This window comes from Natator depressus, chromosome 3 (genome assembly GCF_965152275.1).
Source record: "Natator depressus isolate rNatDep1 chromosome 3, rNatDep2.hap1, whole genome shotgun sequence".
In the NCBI taxonomy this organism is placed as follows: Eukaryota; Metazoa; Chordata; order Testudines; family Cheloniidae; genus Natator; species Natator depressus.
Genome location: NC_134236.1, coordinates 97,914,588 through 97,933,522, shown reverse-complemented (window position 1 = coordinate 97,933,522; position 18,935 = coordinate 97,914,588). Strand labels below are relative to the sequence as shown.

Below are 18,935 nucleotides of genomic sequence, written 5' to 3'. Positions count from 1 at the left end.
AGCCCTGGGCGCTGGGCCAGGACCCCGGAGTGGGGAAGGCAGCTGGAAACCTGCCTAAAACCTGGGGGTGCTACAACACCCCCTGCATCCCTATAGTTTTCAGTAGAAACAACTTTGTTCTACCACAGCAAAAAAAAAAAGAAAAAAGGAGAAGCTTCTGATTTTTTTGCTCTGTGCAAATGTGATAGGAAATTTCCTTAGTGAATATTTGGAGTAAGAACAATGAGCCAGAGTTTGATTTTATTTTTACTGGCATAAATCCAGAGTAACTCTGCTAAAGCCAATGGGCCTGACTCTCCGCTGTCTTGCTCCTTGTATAGTCATTTATGCCTATGTAAAGTGAGTGTAAAATACTAACTAATCAGAATGGCAGCATTTTAAACCCACCTGCACTCACTTGGCAAAGGTATAAAGAACCACACATGGCACAATGCACTGAAGAATCACACCTATGGTAATTACTCTGTATTTGTACCACTGAAACAAAGAACAGAGTCTGGACTGTTGTCTTTCATGCGTTTGTGAAGCTCTGCATGCAGCTATGATACTATAGTCATAAATTATCATTATTAACAATTTATGAAGTACAAACATCTTCACGTAACAGTCATGGAAACACAGTCCTTTATAATGAGCCTTGACAGTTACAACAGGATCCATCAAAAGATACCTGAAAGGTACATGGAATCCTGTTTCAGTGTATTGTTGTATACTGAGTTATGTTTATGAACCAGCATAAAAGTTCATCCACATAAGTTCCAAAAATGAAAAGGTGCCTGCAAGATCAATTAATTTACGGTTTGCATATGGGTTAAAATCTTACATCTTCCCTTGTATCTAGCATCCATGTCCACATATCTCATGCTGCAACTGAATTAAGAATTCCTATATATAGAAGTGTCTGTTCCTTTGCATTCTATACATTGCTATGTAAATACATCCTCAGGTCCTTTTAATAGCCCAAGACCACCTGTTCTGAGGTATGCCACTTCATTCCTTTTACATTCCATGAACGACTGTGTTATAACTTGTTAAGGCAAGTAGTTTCATTTGTGTTCTAGATATCTGTGCCAGCTAAATGTTCAACTGGGAAAGGCTTCTCCCGGCCAGCACGGCCAGCAAATCGACGCTTACCTTCCAGGTGGGCATCCAGATCACCTTCAGCACCACCTGCTGTGAGAATGACTGCACATAGTTATTCTCTCTCACTTCAGTCAGAGACGACAGTAGTCTGAACTCAAGGATGAATTTGATGCTATTGTGAAATGTGAAAGCTCTGTGCCTCTTTATAACTGTGTGTTCTCTGATTGTGGTAGCACCCAGTTCTACACTGTGTATATCGTCCAAAAGTAATGCTGTCACTTGACTTACTGGGCAAAGCATTTTCAATCTCAGATCATCATTGCAGTCTTCAGTGTTTTTATTGATGAAATAATTATACCCCTCGTTTTCTTTCTTTCTTTCTTTCTTTCTTTCTTTCTTTCTTTCTTTCTTTCTTTCTTTCTTTCTTTCTTAAATGGCTCACAAATAATTACTTTTGAATGACATCCTCCTTGGTTTGCCAATCTATTTTGAGTTGATACAATGTATAGTTCTGTATATTCTGACTTTTCTGCAAACAGCAGAAAGTAAAGCTGTATGCATGATCATGTGTTTGTAGGTGCATGTGTTGGAATAGGAAGTATACAGGTCTGTATTTAGAAGAGACAAACTCTGTGCTAGTATTGACACTGAAATTACAACATATATGCCTATATATACTTTGTGTTTATTTAAAATTTTTGAAAATATAAAGTCCTGATGACATTTATATTTTGTACATCTTTTATATAGGTTCACAGGTATAGTGAATACACTTTTTTGACTGTAGTTGCAGCGACAAGGGCTTGCACAATATGTATCAGAAGCAGACAAGCTCAGTGGATTCCTCGGACATGCTTGATGGTTTTTCAACCCTTACAATGCTAGGGTCAATATAGCTGGGCATATTTTTTCTGAATTAAAATACTGTATGATTAGGACTATATTAGCCTTTTTCATCACCTGAGATATTCCTAAAACATTCTGCTGCCTTAAAATGCTTTATACGTGCCATTTAATATAACCTACTGTAGGGAATTAACTCCTATACTTTCATCTATATTGTAAATATACAGTTTAAGGTGGAAAGAAAAGGATGGTAAGCATGGTAATTCTTTCAAATTTGTTTTCTTTAAACACTGTATTTAAAAGTATAGCTACATCAGAGAAATTTAACCTGTTTACTTTCAGTGAAAGCAGGAGAATAAGGAATGCTAGGATTACCAAATGCTGTAGTTAGGCTTTCTTACTTTGATACTGGACTTCATAGAGTGTAAGCCAACAGCTAACTTACTGCTCCTGTGAATGGTATAAGTGGCAGTCAGTTATGAAGTTTACTTGCATTCTGGCAATAGCCTACATAAAGTACATATATATTGCCTCAAGAGCTGAAGGAGATATGATCATTGTGGTGCCAGGAATCCTAGACTGATGGCATTAGAAGTATGTTTTTGCCCTCATCTGTCTGTATATTATTGGCCATTAGAATGCTGTGTGTGTAGGCTGGCTTATTCCCTTCCCACCTTTTGAATGAAATATTGACACTATTCAGCATTTTTGTTCACTTTTTGTAACAACAGTGTTCTCCATTCCAGAAATGTGTACCCACTGTAAAGTTGCCAGATGCGTAGCAGGGATGAACAACCAGTTAAGATATTTCTTCAGTTTACTGATATTTACTGCCTACTTTTGATCATCAACTTGCTGAATAACATAGAAAGGAACAAAAAAGAAAAGGAGGACTTGTGGCACCTTAGAGACTAACAAATTTATTTGAGCATCCCTTCATCCTCTCTCGGGGGGTCGCATAAACGCTCGGGGGTCGCATAACTAGTTACTACTCTGAAACCATAGAAAGGAACAAAAACCTGTGGTATTCCCTGGTGTATGTAACTTTAATTAACAGAAAGTTATGGAGGTAAACTAATAGGTCAAGGACAAGTCCATTTTGTCAAGATCTTCTGAGTCCCTCTCGTGCATATACCTTGGTTTTGACATCTAGAGATCTCAGTAATTTGTGCACTATAAATACCCGAGAAGACTAGCTGGACATATTGATTTTAGAAATATTAATATACGTCTGTTTAAAAATGAAGTTGTCTTTGCAGGAGTAAGCATGGCAGAGCCAGTTCCCAGCATTGTGATAACCACAGCTTAGCAGCTGTCTTAAGTAGCCTTAGTGATCTGACATATGCTCTTACTTGCTGTAGGAGGAAGGGGTACTAGCTGTCTTTCCAGTTTCCCCAGTGTTAGCTCAGATTGAGAAGAGCTGCCGTGCTGGAGCTTCTGAAGGGACAGAGCCTCCAGAACAAAGAAATCATAAATCTTCAGAGTGGGACATAACTTTTCTCCCACCCCTGATCTCACCAAATGAAGGGTTCCACTGCTTTTGTTTTGTGAGCCTATTGTCAAAATGACAGGTTGAATGTTATGTCTCCATGTGTTGGTTAAAGTCTTTGTGTAGCTGTACACTCTTTATTCACTCTCTGAACCACTGTGAGATTCTCCATACTGCTTCGACTAGGAACATGATTATATTTTACTTTGGCCCCGAAGTAAATCCAGTGGGGAGTCTGCAGAGTTCTAAAAGCCTAACTGGAAACAATTAAATAGAAACTCCTCAGGCACAGTGGAGTTAGCTGCCAACCCAAACACTTACCAGGTATTGAAAATATGTGAATGTCACTATGAATCAGTTGCCTCCCCTCTTTGATGCTCAGTTATTTGTGTTGCACACAATCACAAAGGGATTGTGGCCTTGTCTACACATAAAAGTTGTATGAACTTAACAAAATCAGTTTGTAAGCCAATTTAGTTAAATCAGTGTAAAACCTATGTATAGACCAGGCCTTAGAAATGAGAGAGAGGCACCACCCCAGCCAACTTCCCTTGGCTGAAAGGACTGGTTGGCCTGATACAGAACCCTTGGGCAGGGGGAGAAGGAATAAAAAGGTAAATCTCCAAGAAATGCTCATATATCCTTTTACCTCTCGCTCATCATTCACCATCTAGTTCTACTTAATGTTTTATTTTTTGCTCAATAGTCTTAGTTATCATCTTCCTATAAAGAGTACATTTTAAATGATGCTAAAGGAATGAAACCAATACTTTGCTTGTTCTCTGTGAGCCATAGAATTATTGTGTTGACCTTTACACATACAGTAAGGGGTGAATTGGCCATTATCAGAATAAATTGCCAAACTGTGTAATCTAATTTTTCAATGTTCTTTTGAACACCAGTTACTTTCTACTGCCCTTTGATTCTGCTCGGTATGTACACAGTTGTCTATTTAAGAATATGTTTCTGCTGAAACTGTAAATAGGGATCTTGTATCGAAATGGCCTCAATATTATTTTTGCAAAGTTTCACAGCATCCCAGCAGGCTGGCTAGCTACATCCAAATTTTAAGTTATGGACCAAATATAAGTTCCCTAGCATGCAAAAAGTATGCAATTTTCACGGTGTTGCTATGAAAAGAATTTCTTTGGCATTGAGGCCTGCAATATACAATTCTATCTAGTATACTATCATTATTCTTTCTTGGAGTAATCTGTAATATTCTCTTTGATTGTGTACGTCTTCTTTAAAATGAAAGGCAGAAGACATTTACTTTTATCTGCTAAACCTGAAAACCTTTTTTGCATCTGTCCTTTCCACCACCACTCGATTCCCAGTGGATGTATGTTTTCTGTGTGGTTCCTTGCCAATGCTCCATATGTATATGACATACTGTAGGATTTTCTATTTGTACTGCACTCAAGATTTTTTCCCCAACACATCTTGTTCTTAAACCTGTTGATACCGTTGCCATCCGTAAAAATATTAGATCTTAATTTACTGTTTTGCGTCATTTGAAATGCACTTTCTTCATCAACTGTTAATGTCATATGCTATATAAAACTTGTTACTCTTATAGTTTAAGGATGGTTACTCTGTTTCTGAGGTTGCTTTTTTTCCTTTTCTATTTATAAAGCATTTACATTAGCAGGAACATATTCCTAATGTGCATTGAACAATCAGCAGCTATGTGACTATGAGATTTCATACTTACAGGGCCTTGATAGGATGTTACTATGAAAAGTATTGTACTGGAACTTCCTTAGAGTAACACAAATTGAACCCAGAATATGAACAAAGTCAAGGGTATGAATAAAAATCAGAAAGATAACAGAAGAATCAAATATCAAGGCGCTGCTACACTTGTGGTAAATGTGTGGCTAGTTCTTTGTTCCTAAGGAAACATCCCATTTTACTGCCTGTAGTGTATCCTTTGACATTTTCAGTCATATATTTTTTTCACCTGTGCCTTTGTGGATACCAAATTCCAGTTTTCCTGCTTTGTGTGCATTATAGCAGTAGTTGATGTTGGCGATTTCAAATTCTCACCCATTAATGCTAAAAAATATGCATTTTTGCTGAGTGTTTATCAGCCTCTGTGTGGTTTCATATGTTAATCCTTCTAGTGTCATTGTTGTTTTACCAGCAGATATGCTATGGCACTCATGATTTGGACAGTATGAAATTTATGACCTATAGTCTCAGGTCATCAGAGGTGTTTAGGTACCTAACTCCCAATGACATCAATGGGAGTTAGGTACTTAAATACCTTGGAGGATATGGACCAAACACCTTTCATTCACACACAAATCCCAACGCTTGCAGAGGGAGGAGCCCTGCAATACTGCTGGAGTGTGGCTAGCCCTGTAAGGTGGAATGTGACTGGTATTTCCCGCCAGCACACTATGGGCTATGGTGTAACTCCTCACCCCACCCCCAGTTGATCATGCAAGTTGTGGGGGCTGGCTGCAAGCAGCTTCACCCCCAACCCAGCATATCTTCTCCCATACAGGGACAAAATTGCAGCTCCTGTGGTCTGTTCTGTTAAGGACCTGCTCTCTGTTAGCACTCCCAGGGACATGGGACACCCCAAATGGAGCTGGGAGAAGGCAGGGCCTGTCATGGGAGGTAAAGCTGGCTTGCTCTGCGGGGGGTACATGCTTTACTCTGTAAGGGTGTGCTCTCCCCTTAAGTGACACCCAGAGGCAGTGGTGCTGGAACAATTTTTATAGGGGCTGTTGGTGGCAGAAACCTTGAATTTGGGTTGTTATTACTACTGCAAGTCAGGGGGTGTGGCAGCACCCAGCACTCATAGTTCCAGCACCTATGCCAGGAGGTGCTGTCTCCCCACCATTCCTAACTTGTGTCTACACCTTCATGGGGTAGTCTGACCCCACATAAGAGTTAGGGTGGGAAGAATCTAATAAAGGTTTTTCTTATGTAGTTGAAATGATAGCAAAATTACACAGGCCTGAATCAGTGGCCTGTCAAGGAATTTCAGCCAAGATGCAGTGTGAGTGCAGGGGTGGGAACTCCTGCGCTTCCAGTAAGGTACCACAGGACTGAATGGTTTGCAGAGGTAATAGAACATGATCTTGGGGAAGCCATCACATTCAAATGGCAGCATCTGCCAGGGTGACAGGCCATATATTAACTAATGATTTGGATAGGTACATTGCAGGTACGTTGCAGCTTGCGCTGGAGAGTAAAAAGACAAGTGTGTAACTGTAACATGGTGGCTTAATACATGCTATTAGGACTCCACGTAAGGCTGAACTTCTGCAGCTTTCCTCTCCCACCACTCACCCTGCATTCTCCTCAGTTCAAACTGGGTCTTGCTTTGTAGGCACTTAAACCTATCTTTCTTTGAGTTGGAAGTGAGATCATTCTGCGTGTCACTTAGGAGTCTGGAAATGTCCTCATTGTTCTCATCGAACCAGTCCTGGTATACCCTTTTCTTTGGCCCCAGCACTGATTTAACTATCAATAATCACATCTTTGTAGTTCCGTTTTTCTGTTGGGTTGCCAGAGATTGGTGGCCATGAAAAAAGCTTGTCATCACAAGACTGCTGAAACTGCACATGATAGTCGATGTGTTTGAGCTAGGGCTGTCGATTAATCACAGTTAACTCACACGATTAACTCAAAAAATTTAACCGTGATTTAAAAAAAATTAATCGCGATTAATTGCATTGTTGAACAATAGAATACCAATTTAAATTTATCAAATATTTTGGATGTTTTTCTACATTTTCAAATATATCGATTTCAATTACAACATTGAATACAAAGTGTACAGTGCTCACTTTATATTATTTTTTATTACAAATATTTGCACTGTAAAAATGATAATGAAATAGTATTTTTCAGTTCACCTCATACAAGTACTGTAGTGCAATCTCTTTATAATGAAAATGCAACTTACAAATGTAGTTTTTTTGTTACATAACTGCACTCAAAAACAAAGCAATGTAAAACTTTAGAGCCTACAAGTCCACTCAGTCCTACTTCTTGTTCAGCCAATCGCTAAGAGAAACAAGTTTATTTACATTTACTGGAGATAATGCTGCCTACTTCTTAATTACAGTGTCACCTGAAAGTGAGAACAGGCTGGCGTCACAAGATATTTAAGTGCCAGATATGCTAAAGATTCATATGCCTCTTCATACCTTGGCCATCATTCCAGAGGACATGCTTCCATGCTGATGATGCTCATTAAAAAAATAATGCATTAATTAAATTTGTGACTGAACTCCTTGGGGGAGAATTATATGTCTCCTGTTCTGTTTTACCTGCATTCTGCCATATATTTTATGTTATAGCAGTCTTGGATGGTGACCCAGCACATGTTGTTCGTTTTAAGAACACTTTCACTGCAGATTTGACAAAATGCAAAGAAGATTCCAATATGAAATTTCTAAAGCTCGCTACAGCACTCGACCCAAGGTTTAAGAATCTGAAGTGCCTTCCAAAATCTGAGAGGGACGAGGCATGGAACATGCTTTCAGAAGTCTTAAAAGAGCAACACTGTAATGCAGAAACTACAGAACCCAAACAACCAAAAAAGAAAATCAACCTTCTGCTGGTGGCATCTCACGCAGATGATGAAAATGAACATACATTGGTCCACACTGCTTTGGATCATTATTGAGCAGAACCCATCATTAGCATGGATGCACGTCCGCTGGAATGGCGGTTGAAGCATCAAGGGACATATGAATCTTTACTGCATCTGGCATATAAATATCTTGCAACGCCAGCTACAACAGTGCCGTGCAAATGCCTGTTCTCATTTTCAGGTGACATTGTAAACAAGAATCAGGCAGCATTATCTCCTGCAAATGTAAACAAACTTGTTTGTCTGAGTGATTGGCTGAACAAGAACTATGACTGAGTGGACTTGTAGGCTCTAAAGTTTTATATTGTTTTATTTTTGAATGCAGTTATATTTTGTACATAATTCTACATCTGTAAGTTCAAATTTCATAATAAAGAGATTACACTACAGTACTTGTATTAGGTGAATTGAAAAATACTATTTCTTTTGTTTTTTACAGTGCAAATATTTGTAATCAAAAATAAATATAAAGTGAGCACTGTACACATATTCTGTGTTGTATTGAAATCAATATATTTGAAAACGTAGAAAATATTCAAAAATATTTAAATAAATGGTATTCTATCATTAACAGTGTGATTAATCACGATTAATTTTTTTAATCGCTTGACAGCCCTAGTTTGAGCCTTGCTATGTTGAAGGCTGTTCTGTTGAGCTGGGGTGCTTGCACTGTGAGGGGCTATATGCAGGTTGAGCACTGCTCTTACCAATCTGTGGTCTGTCCAGCATTCTGTGTCATGCATGGCTCTGGTAATTCTGACATCATGGTTGTCTCATTGGTGAGTGATAACAGTCAATCAGGTGCCATTGTTTGGCCCATGGGTTCATCCATGTAGTTTTATATTTATCATTTTGCCTAAAGACAGTGTTAGTGATGAGCAGACGGTTCTGCACATTTACCCAAGAGGAGGAGTCTGTTGCTGTTCATCTTTCCCACTTCGTGTCGTCATATCACATCTCTCCAGTCACTGCTGTCTCTACCAACTCTAGCACTGAAGTCTCCCAGGAGGAGTTGTCATATGCAGGGGTTGATCTGAGGATGTAGTCCAGGTCAGAGTAGAACTGCTCCTTGCTTTCCTCTGTGCTGGTCAGTGTAGGCGCATAGGCACTGATGACAGTGACATGCTGTAAAGGATTCAGGGGGAATCAAAGTTCATGAGCCATTCATTCAGGCCAACAGGGAGATTAGGAAGTTGTTTCAGGAAAGATGTTTTAATTGCAAATCCAACTCCATGGATCCTGTGTTCATCCTCTGGTTTTCCTTTCCAAAAGGAAGTAGTTGCCTCCTAGCTCACTGATGGAACCTTCTCTGGCCAGTCTAGTCTTATTCAGTGCTGCAATATCAATATTGTAGTGGGCGAGTTCTCTGGAGACAAGAGCTATTCTTCTCTCAGGCCTTTGTGCATTGCCTCCATCCATAAGGATGCGGACGTTCCATGCTTCTAGAATGTTTATTGTTTTTTGGCCCGCTGTAGGATGATCTGTCAGCCAGGGTAGTCTGACCAGATTTTATGGGGCAGGCAATGTTTAGGGCACCTTTTTTAGCCCCTTCCTTAAAAAGGGTGAACACAACCAGCACTGAGGAAATGCTATTGAGAGCACAACTTAAGTGGACACGACGTGTCATCAGAGTGGAAGACCGCTGTCTCCCAAAACAGATCTTGTATGCGGGGTTGGGTCAGGGGAAAAGAAAGAAGAATCATCCATCTAAGCACTTTAAAGACAGCCTGAAGAGCAGTGTCCAGTGGACTGGTATTAATCTCAAAGAACTTGACAAAGCCCTGGCTGGGATGATTTAGTTGGGGATTGGTCCTGCTTTGAGCAGGGGGTTGGACTAGATGACCTCCTGAGGTCCATTCCAACCCTGAAATTCTATGGAATGGCTCAGAACAGTACTCACTGGCGATCTCTGACAAGATCAGCATGTAACAGATTTGAGTGGGGTTGACGAAATCATCTCCAGGCTGCATCGTCGAATATCATAGATATTGACTTTCCATGACCTCAATACAGCCAACTCTGCGCATCAGGGTTTGGACTTCAGAGTCATATGCGTAGCCAGAGATGAGAATTGTGAAAATAACATTGTCAGCGTCAGCGATGGGCTACCAACATTAGGACTCCTCCCAGTGGCTAACCACAGGTTGCTGTTTTCTTTTTTAAGTCAAGTGGTAGAAGCCTGTGGTTTTTGTGCTGAAGGCCCCAGGGTTAAATCCCTGCTTACAACTGGTGTTTGTGTCAGTGCGTGCGCACGCAGCCACGACTCATTACAAAATGGCACCCCAGGTCGGACCTGAACTCCTGTGCACTTCATAACAATGGTCTCATGGTTTAGAGAAAGTTACAGTGGTCCTATGAACAGTTAAAAGCCAGATACTCTTTTCCAAGAGATGCCATTCAGTGTCAGCATATCTTTTTTTGTCTAGACTGTCCTGTTTAAACAGGAGAAATACTCTAGTAAGCCCTGGAGATGTAATGCTGGAAGCAGCACATTGATGCTGCATGATATATGAGAAAAGAATAGTTCAATAATCCAACATGCTGCCTCCCCCAAAGCATGCGCACGCACACACACACACACTGATTTTTTTCTCCCCTTCTCCCTAGTATTTCCACCTTTAGTCAGTTGTGTGGGAACTCTAATTAAAGTCAGAATGTTTTGACCCACAGTGGGGCCAGAGTAGTTTGAAATACCATGCAGCCATCAGAGAGAAAGAGTCTAAATGTCAGTAATACACTATGGAGCCTGACAGGGCCAAGCCGATCATGGCTGGGTCACAACAGAAGGTGAATTGCTGTGTTCCCTGCATGTATTGACATCTTGCCTCATCTGTTTCATAACCTGGATGTGAACAGAAGAAGCTGTCTGTGCTCCTGTTGATCAAGCAGCTTGACTGTTAACAAGAAGAGAAGGGGAAAAAATCTCTATTTTTTTTAAACAGGTTGTGATGTGACCAACTTTAAAATGAGTCCATGATATGAATGTGCTAAAAGCGGTAAGTCCTTTAGGTCTGAATCCTGCACTGAGCTGCCTGTGGATAAATGCCTGAGCTCTCTGAGCTCTGCACTGACTTTCATTGAGATTCCACTCAGGCATATGGGTCTGCCCATGCAGAGCACAGTGCTGGATTGAGGCCTTCCTTTCTCAAAACATCTGTTGGGACATGTATCAAGAACCACAGACTGGGGCCTGCAAATGTATTTCAGAGGCATTTTCTTAAACTGTATGTTGCACTCAGAGCTGGCCTTGTCCTTTGTCATGAAAATATGTTCACTTAGGAAGATATGCTTACACTGACAAGCAAGGACAGTGTATCCTAAAATAAAAATGTCAACTCACAATCGCAAAACAGACTCATAGGAATCTCGAGTTGGTTTTACAAAAAAGAAATGGTTCAGTCCATTACTACACAGGACCCAACTGGAAAGATCGCACCCACATTTAGAGAGCTGAACTTCTGCATAGTTTGGAATGAGCAGAGTGTTCAAATCCAGGACTCTAGCTCAGGCTCATCTCTAGTTTTGTTTTTTGAACCCACCCAACATCTCAAAGGAAAACTCAAGTGAAACTGCCAAGTTTTCCCCACCGAAATTGAATTGTACGTGATTTTGAAGTAAAATTTAAAAAATTGACATCTGTTAATGAGTACTGTTAGGGCTTAGAGCTTGTAAAGAAACCTGAAGCACTTCAAATGGTTTAGGGTTCATTGCAACCATTTCACACCCCTAGCCTGACCTGCAAAGCCTAACTCCTAAAATAACATGCATTTGTGGAAACATCCCAGGTAAGAACAGAATGAAAAAGAAGTGGCAGTACTCTGCCCAAGCTCCACCTGCATTCTGGGTGTTTCTGCTAAAATGGTCCACAGTGAAGTAGCTAACAGTGTTCACATTCCAATGGTTATTGTTAGGCTTCAGAGTTAAGAATATATCACTCTGGATGGCAGCTGAAAGGGAAAGGCATTGTATTGAGGAATGTTAGTGGAACCACTCCATAGGTCCTCTTGAATTCCCAGCATTGCACCAAGTTCATAGTGTGAGAGGAATGGCTCGTGGTTCTATATTGAAACGTGCTCTGTGGCACTCAGGAAATGCAAAGTGGCACCCCCATAAATTGGCACCCTGGGCGACTGCCCTGCTTACCTGCCTTAAGGCCAGCCCTGCAGAATCCACTGGGTCCAGAATCCCATTTTCCTGGAAAGGGAGATGGCTGGCTGAAGAAAGATTTTCCACACTGTTAAGTAACTTAAGGTTGCCTGAAGGTGAACAGTAGCTCCTTCCTTTTCTGCTGCAGTAAAGAAGCTAACATTCAACCTCACCTCTATTGTTGTTGAATTTCTTCCTCTATGTGCTCTGTAACTCTTGGCAAAGAAGAAAAATATTAATTATGATGGGAACATTATCTAGTGTTGGCTAATTGAGTATCACAGAAAGGCCAGCAATAACAGGACAGGAAGAAAGAAATACCATTCCTGAATTCCTCATTTGGCAGAGATTTTGCATAAGGTTTAGTCTTCATTTTCTTTGGCTGTAATATGGATAAAAAACATATTTGCTTTTTGCTTCCTGTTGGATAAATATGAGCAGAGTGGTCTTCCATTTCCATAATTTCTTAGGCAAAATTCTTGTCCTGTATCACATGAGTACTTAAGAACATAAGAACGGCCATCCTGGGTCAGACCAAAAGTTCATCTAGCCCAGTATCCTTTCTTCCGACAGTGGCTAATGCCAGGTGCCCCAGAGAGAATGAACAGAACAGATAATCATCAAGTAATCCATCCCCTGTCGCCCACTCCCAGCATGTGGCCAAACGGAGACTAGGGACACCATCCCTGCCCATCCTGGCTAATAGCCACTGATGGACCTATCCTCCATGAATTTATCTAGTTCTTTTTTGAACCCTGTTACAGTCTTGGCCTTCACAACATCCTCTGGCAAAGAGTTCCACAGGTTGACTGTGCACTGTGTGAAGAAATACTTCCTTTTGTTTGTTTTAAACCTGCTGCCTATTAATTTCATTTGGGGGCCCCTAGTTCTTGTACTATGAGAAGAAGTAAATAACACTTCCTTATTTACTTTCTCCACAACAGTTATGATTTTATAGACCTCCATCTTATCCCCCCTTAGTCATCTCTTTTCCAAGCTGAAAAATCCAGTCTTATTAATCTCTCCTCAGATGGAAGCTGTTCCATACCCCTAATAATTTTTGTTGCCCTTTTCTATACCTTTTCCAATTCCAATACATCTTTTTGGAGATGGGGCGACCACATGTACACGCAGCATTCAAGATATGGGTATACCATGGATTTATATAGCGGCATTATGATATTTTCTGTTTATTATCTATTCCTTTCTTAATGATTCCCAACATTCTGTTCACTTTTTTGACTGCCACTGCACATTGAATGAATGTTTTCAGAGAACTATCCACAATGACTCCAAGATCTCTTTCTTGAGTGGTAACAGCTAATTTAGACCCCATCATTTTATATTTATAGTTGGGATTATTACTTCTAAACCCAAGACTTCATTTTGAAGATGGAATAAATTACTGTTGTCCACAGCTGAGTCACAAATTTAGAGTTAAAAAGACCATTGGATCATTGAGTTAGTCTTCCCGCAAGGACTGGTTACAGAAGATAAATCAGATATTAGATCATAATGTTATGCTCTTACATATAATTTTTCATAATGTACAAACATTAATTTTTTATGGCGTCCTCACTCCAATAAGGCAGGTAAGTATTGTTATCGCCATTTTTCATATAGAGAAACTGAGGCATGGGGAGACTAAGGGGTAGATTGTGCTATCCTTACAGCACTACTCAGAGAGTAAGACACTATCCATTGCAAGCAAGGCTGAAAGAATCTGGCCTGTAGTGATCTGCCAAGGGTGTGAGTGTCAGAGCCCAGATTAGAACGCAGGAGATCCTAGAATCCTATGCCATCAAATCTATCTAAGTTTTTATGCTTTGCTTATCACCATGGCATGTAAGTGCCTCAGACCTCTCTCTCCCGATTACTATATATTAACATTACATTACGTATTTAGAAAATATATATTGATGCTATACTTTATTTCAACCAAAGGAATAGATTAATAGATTCCAAGAGTAGAAGGGACCATTGTGATTATCTACTTTGTCCTTCTGTATAACACAAACCAGAGAACTTTCCCAAAATCATTCCTAGAGCAGATCTTTTAGAAAAAATATCCATCCTTGATTTAAAAATTGTCCGTGATGGAGAATGCACCACAACCCTTCATAAATTGTTCCAATAGTGAATTACTCTCACCATTAAAAATATATGCCTTATTTCCAGCCTGAATTTGTCTAGCTTCAACTTCCAGCCATTGGAACATGTTATACCTTTCTCTGCTAGTGTGAGGAGACCATTATTTAAAATTTGTTCCCCGTGTTGGTATTTATAGGCTGTAATCAAGTCACACCTCAACCTTCTGTTGTTTAGCTAAATAGATTGTGTACCTTGCATGTATCATTTTCGTGGCTCTTCTCTGAACTCTCTCCAATTTATTTACATCCTTCTTGAACTGGGGACACCGGAACTGGACACAGGACTTCAATATATTTTGAATCAGGCCCTATATGCTTAAGATTAGTTTTCTGCGAATATTCCTCTCAGTAAATTTGTTTGTTAGAATATTGGCAGGAAGTATTCACAAAAGGGACATGAACAGAGGTGAAAAGAATGCTATTAATCATTTTGAACAAATGTTTATGAATAACTTTTTTACAAGATTTGCTCCACTCAAGGTCTGGTACTGGGAAAATGTCTAAGTATCCGAAGTGCCAACTGATAGCCTCTAAAGCCTTTTAAAGGAATTTCCAATTAACAGTCTAAAGGTATGCAAAGATTATTAAATTGAATATTGAATTCAAAGGTGAACAGTTCTGCATATGTCAGTAGGAATTGACAAATTCCACGTGATAGGTTCCAACTCTGAAATATTTTATTCTCCTACCCTGATTCAGATCTTGGGTCCACACAACACATATGTAATTGTTTGTGAAAACTCGTCTCAGTTTAAAGCCCATCTTTAATCAAGTGCTTGGCAGCCACATTTACCACAATCAGATGTTCTAATGAAAGAAAAGAATTTGGAGATATTGCCAGCAGAGATCACGCATAAACAGCGTAAAAAGGAAGACAGGCTGAGGGCTAAAAATGTTTCTGTCTTTTTTACTCTCTGTAAACACCCCCTTGCCCTTTCTTCCCCATTGATATTTCCTAACTCAAGAGAAAGCCAAATTGTAAATGGTAGCAGGGCCTGCATGAACTGGAATTAGACAAGGAAGCTAGTATTTGTATGAAAGGTTGGATCAGTGACAAATGAGAATGACCTGATTATTCAAGCATGGTAAAATATAATGCCACACTGGATCTTGTGATTTGCCACGTGATTCATATACACATTCTGGGCAGGCTGAAGAATCAAAAAATACAGCATTCCCCCTTTCCTCTTACTACACTTGTTACAACTGTTTGGTGCTCTACATACAGTTATGTCCAAACTTCGCTAAGCCAAAAGCTACATTAACAATTTGCTGGGACGTTGAGACCTAAATCTGGTTATGGTCACCCCATATTCATTATTACAGCTGGTTAGGACTTTTGGATGAACCGGAAAATGCCAATTCATTGAAACCAAAGCTGTTTGCAGGAACATACCTGGTTCAAAGAAAGGTTTATTGAGAGAGGTCTCTGAGGTCTAGGGTGCAATTTCTGGTCAGAATCACAGACAGACACCAACCAGGCAGTTACAGCACTCATGAGGGAGAGCCAAGTTCAAGTCCAGGCTCCAAACCAGGGGCTTCAACCCAGGCCTCCTACATCCTAGGTGAGTGCGCTAACCACCCCCAGACTGTTGGCTATTTTGGTTGGATATTTTTCTCTGTCTCTATTTTTTTTTGGGGGGGTGCGGTTGATTTTTGGGGGGAGGTGGTCAAAAACTTCAAAAGGTTTCTGGTTTGTCCTAGTGCATAATGGGAAAAATTTCCAAACGCTTGAAAATATTTGTGGTACAGGACATTGATTACCTTCAGAGCTCTAGTCATTATAGCTCTTTGTTGCAGAGACTACAGGTCAGAGCAAATGCAATGTTCCATTTTGATTGAGATGTGATATTGTATGCTGGCATTTGTAGTTTCTGAGGGCTGTGCCACAAGGAGAGCCACAGACAACAGCTGATAATTCACTGGCCATATTTGGGCCCCATTTTGTTCACTCCTCTTTTAATGAGTATTCTACGCCAGTGCCCTTTACCCTTTATCCCAGCTGTTGTAATGCTTTGATATCTAACATCAGCCACAATGCGGGAAAAGCTTGGTAAAAGATAGGAGAACACAGTACGAGTGGCCCTTGAAGAAATGCCTCAAAGAGAGAAAAAACTGTACCATCAGCCTATGATTCAGAGAACTGTTACACTTTAAATGACAAAGACTGTCATTGGAATTCCCCCCACCAGAAACAGAAAATGCTTAGGAACATAATTTCCATACCAGTAGTCCATCAGGTCTAGTGGCCTGTCATTTGCGGGGGCCAGGATCATGTACTACAGAGGAAGGAACAAGAAAGCTGGAAGTAGGAATTTATGGCATAACCTGACCCCAGGGAAAGTTCCTCTTAACTCTCTATCTTAGATACTTATAGTGGCCCAAACAGTTGTATCTGAACACCTCACAATCTGTAATGGATTTATCTTCCCAAAGCCCCTAAGGGGTAGGAAAGTGCTACTAGCCCCATTTCGCAGCTGGGAAAATAGGCAAAGAGGTTCACACAGAATATTTGTGGGGGAACAAAGAATTGAACCCAGCTTTTTGGCTATTGCCCCATCCACCGGACCATCCATTCTCTCTCCTAACCCTGCAAATCTAGAGGTTGGTTTGTGCCCGGAACCATGAGAGTATATGTTGCTTCCAAAACTCATCTTTACTTGTAATATTTACTATTATAATGCTGGATATTTTTGTTATCCGTATAAATATCTGTCCCCCTTTTAATCTTACAATTCTTGACTTCAACAGCATCATGTGGCAAAGCGTCCCACAGGGTAATTATGCAACAAGTGAAAAAGTATTTTCTTTTATTGGTTTAACATGCCACATTTCAATTTCATTGTATGGCCCCTTGCTCTTGTGTTATGAGACAGAGTGAATAGAATTTGGCCCTACGCTATTTATTTGTATCAATGACCTGGAAGAAAACATAAAATTATCACTGATAAAGTATGCAAATGACACAAAAATTGGGGGAGTGCTAAATAATGAAGAGCACAGGTCACTGATAAAGAGTGATCTGGATTGCTTGGTAAGTGGGTGCGTGAGGGGGTGTTCACTCCACACCAGCTCTGAAAGGATTAAGGAAGCTGAGAAAGGGCAAATTAGTGTGATAGGCCACACATGAGGGCTTAGGATGGAGAAGCAACCCCTGATTGGAAGATGGAGCTCAACTGAGCAGGTATGGGCTGGGCTAGTATAAAACCAAGAAGCTGGCTGCAGAAATGGTTGTAAAGATGTCTGCAGTTGTTCTGTGTGCATTATAGAGGGAAGGAATCCAGGGAAAGAGTAGGACCTTGGGGAAGGATGCACCTAGAAGAGAGAAGGGTGGAGAAGAAAGCCTGTGAGAGGAAGGTTGGAGGAGAGAGCAGCAAGGTTGGGGACTGAGCAGACCTTTGCTGCATGGTGTAGAGTCCCTCAGCTGGAACTTGGAGCAGTGGGCTGGCCTGAGTTCCCATATCAGCCACTGATGGAATGGTATTGCCTGGACAGTGGGTTCAGTGAGAATCTATACCCTGGAGGGAAACCACATAGTGACCTGGCCAGAAAAAGGAAGCTGCAGCTCCTGGACTGAGAGAGAGGCCACAGAGTAAGATGGAAGACTGTAACTGAGAGACTGAATGGAGAGGCATCAGACCAGGAAGAAAGCTACTCCCCAGAACAGCCAGGAGGAAGTGCCACCTGCAGTGAGTGAGCACCCTGTGACAGGGTGCAAGCAAACAGTATGTGTTTTAGTATGGTTAAATGCAAATGTATAGATCTAGGAAGAAAGAGCACAGGCCATACTTACAGGCTGGGAAACCCTATCCTGGGAAGCAGGGACTCTGAAATAGCTTTGGGATGCGGGTGGTGACTAATCAGGTGAAAATGAGTTTCCAAAGCAACACTGTGGTCAAAGAGCTAATGCAATTCTTGGATGCATAAACATGGGTATCTGGAGTAGGAGAAGAGGTTATTTTATTTCTGTATTTGGCACTGTGACCACTGCTAGACTACTGTGGCCAGTTCTGGTGTCAACAATTGGAGAAGGATGTTGGTAAATTGGAGAGGGTTCAGAGAAGAGCCATGAGAATGACTAAAAGATTAGAAAACATGTATCGAAGTATAGGCTCAAAGAGCTCAATCAAGTTGGGGAAGTTCTATGGCCTGTATTATACTGGAGGTCAGACTGATCACAATGATCCCTTCTGGTCTTGGAATCCATAAATTTCCTGATCTACCTTCTCTGTCCCACTCATTATTTATTTTATATGCTTTTGTTACATCTCATCTCTAAGGTAAACAGGCCCCAATCTTTTCAATTTCTCTTCACATGAGAGCTTTTCCATGCCTTTAATAATTCTCTGAATCCTCCCTAACTCTACTCTATCCTCTTTTAAATGGAGTGGCCAGAATAGAAATGAATAAAGTATTCCTGGGTGGTATGTACCACTGATTTGTGTAATAACATAATATATTCAATTTTATTTTCCATCCTAGTTTAATGTGTCCTACCATTCTGTTTGCTCTTTTGACTACTGGTGCACATTGAGGCAGAGGTTTTCATTGAGCTATCTACAGTGATGCCTAGGTGTTTTCCCTAAATTGATACTGTTAATTT

The 18,935-nt window shown here is 40.5% G+C and overlaps 1 protein-coding gene across 4 annotated transcripts in view; it reads left to right on the top strand.

Annotated features, from left to right (window-relative positions):
- LOC141984891 (microtubule cross-linking factor 3-like) overlaps nucleotides 1-5,264 on the top strand; it is a 68,682-nt gene extending 63,418 nt beyond the window's left edge. For 3 of the 4 annotated variants that reach the window (XM_074948392.1, XM_074948389.1, XM_074948391.1), the window contains one exon: nucleotides 1,062-5,263. In XM_074948392.1, coding sequence (XP_074804493.1) covers nucleotides 1,062-1,235 — 174 coding nt within the window. In that variant the 3' untranslated portion in view covers nucleotides 1,236-5,263. Of the gene's footprint in view, nucleotides 1-1,061 lie in introns of all 4 variants that reach the window. The other variant, XM_074948393.1, reaches the window with a different exon arrangement.
- The last annotated feature ends 13,671 nt before the right edge of the window (nucleotides 5,265-18,935 follow it).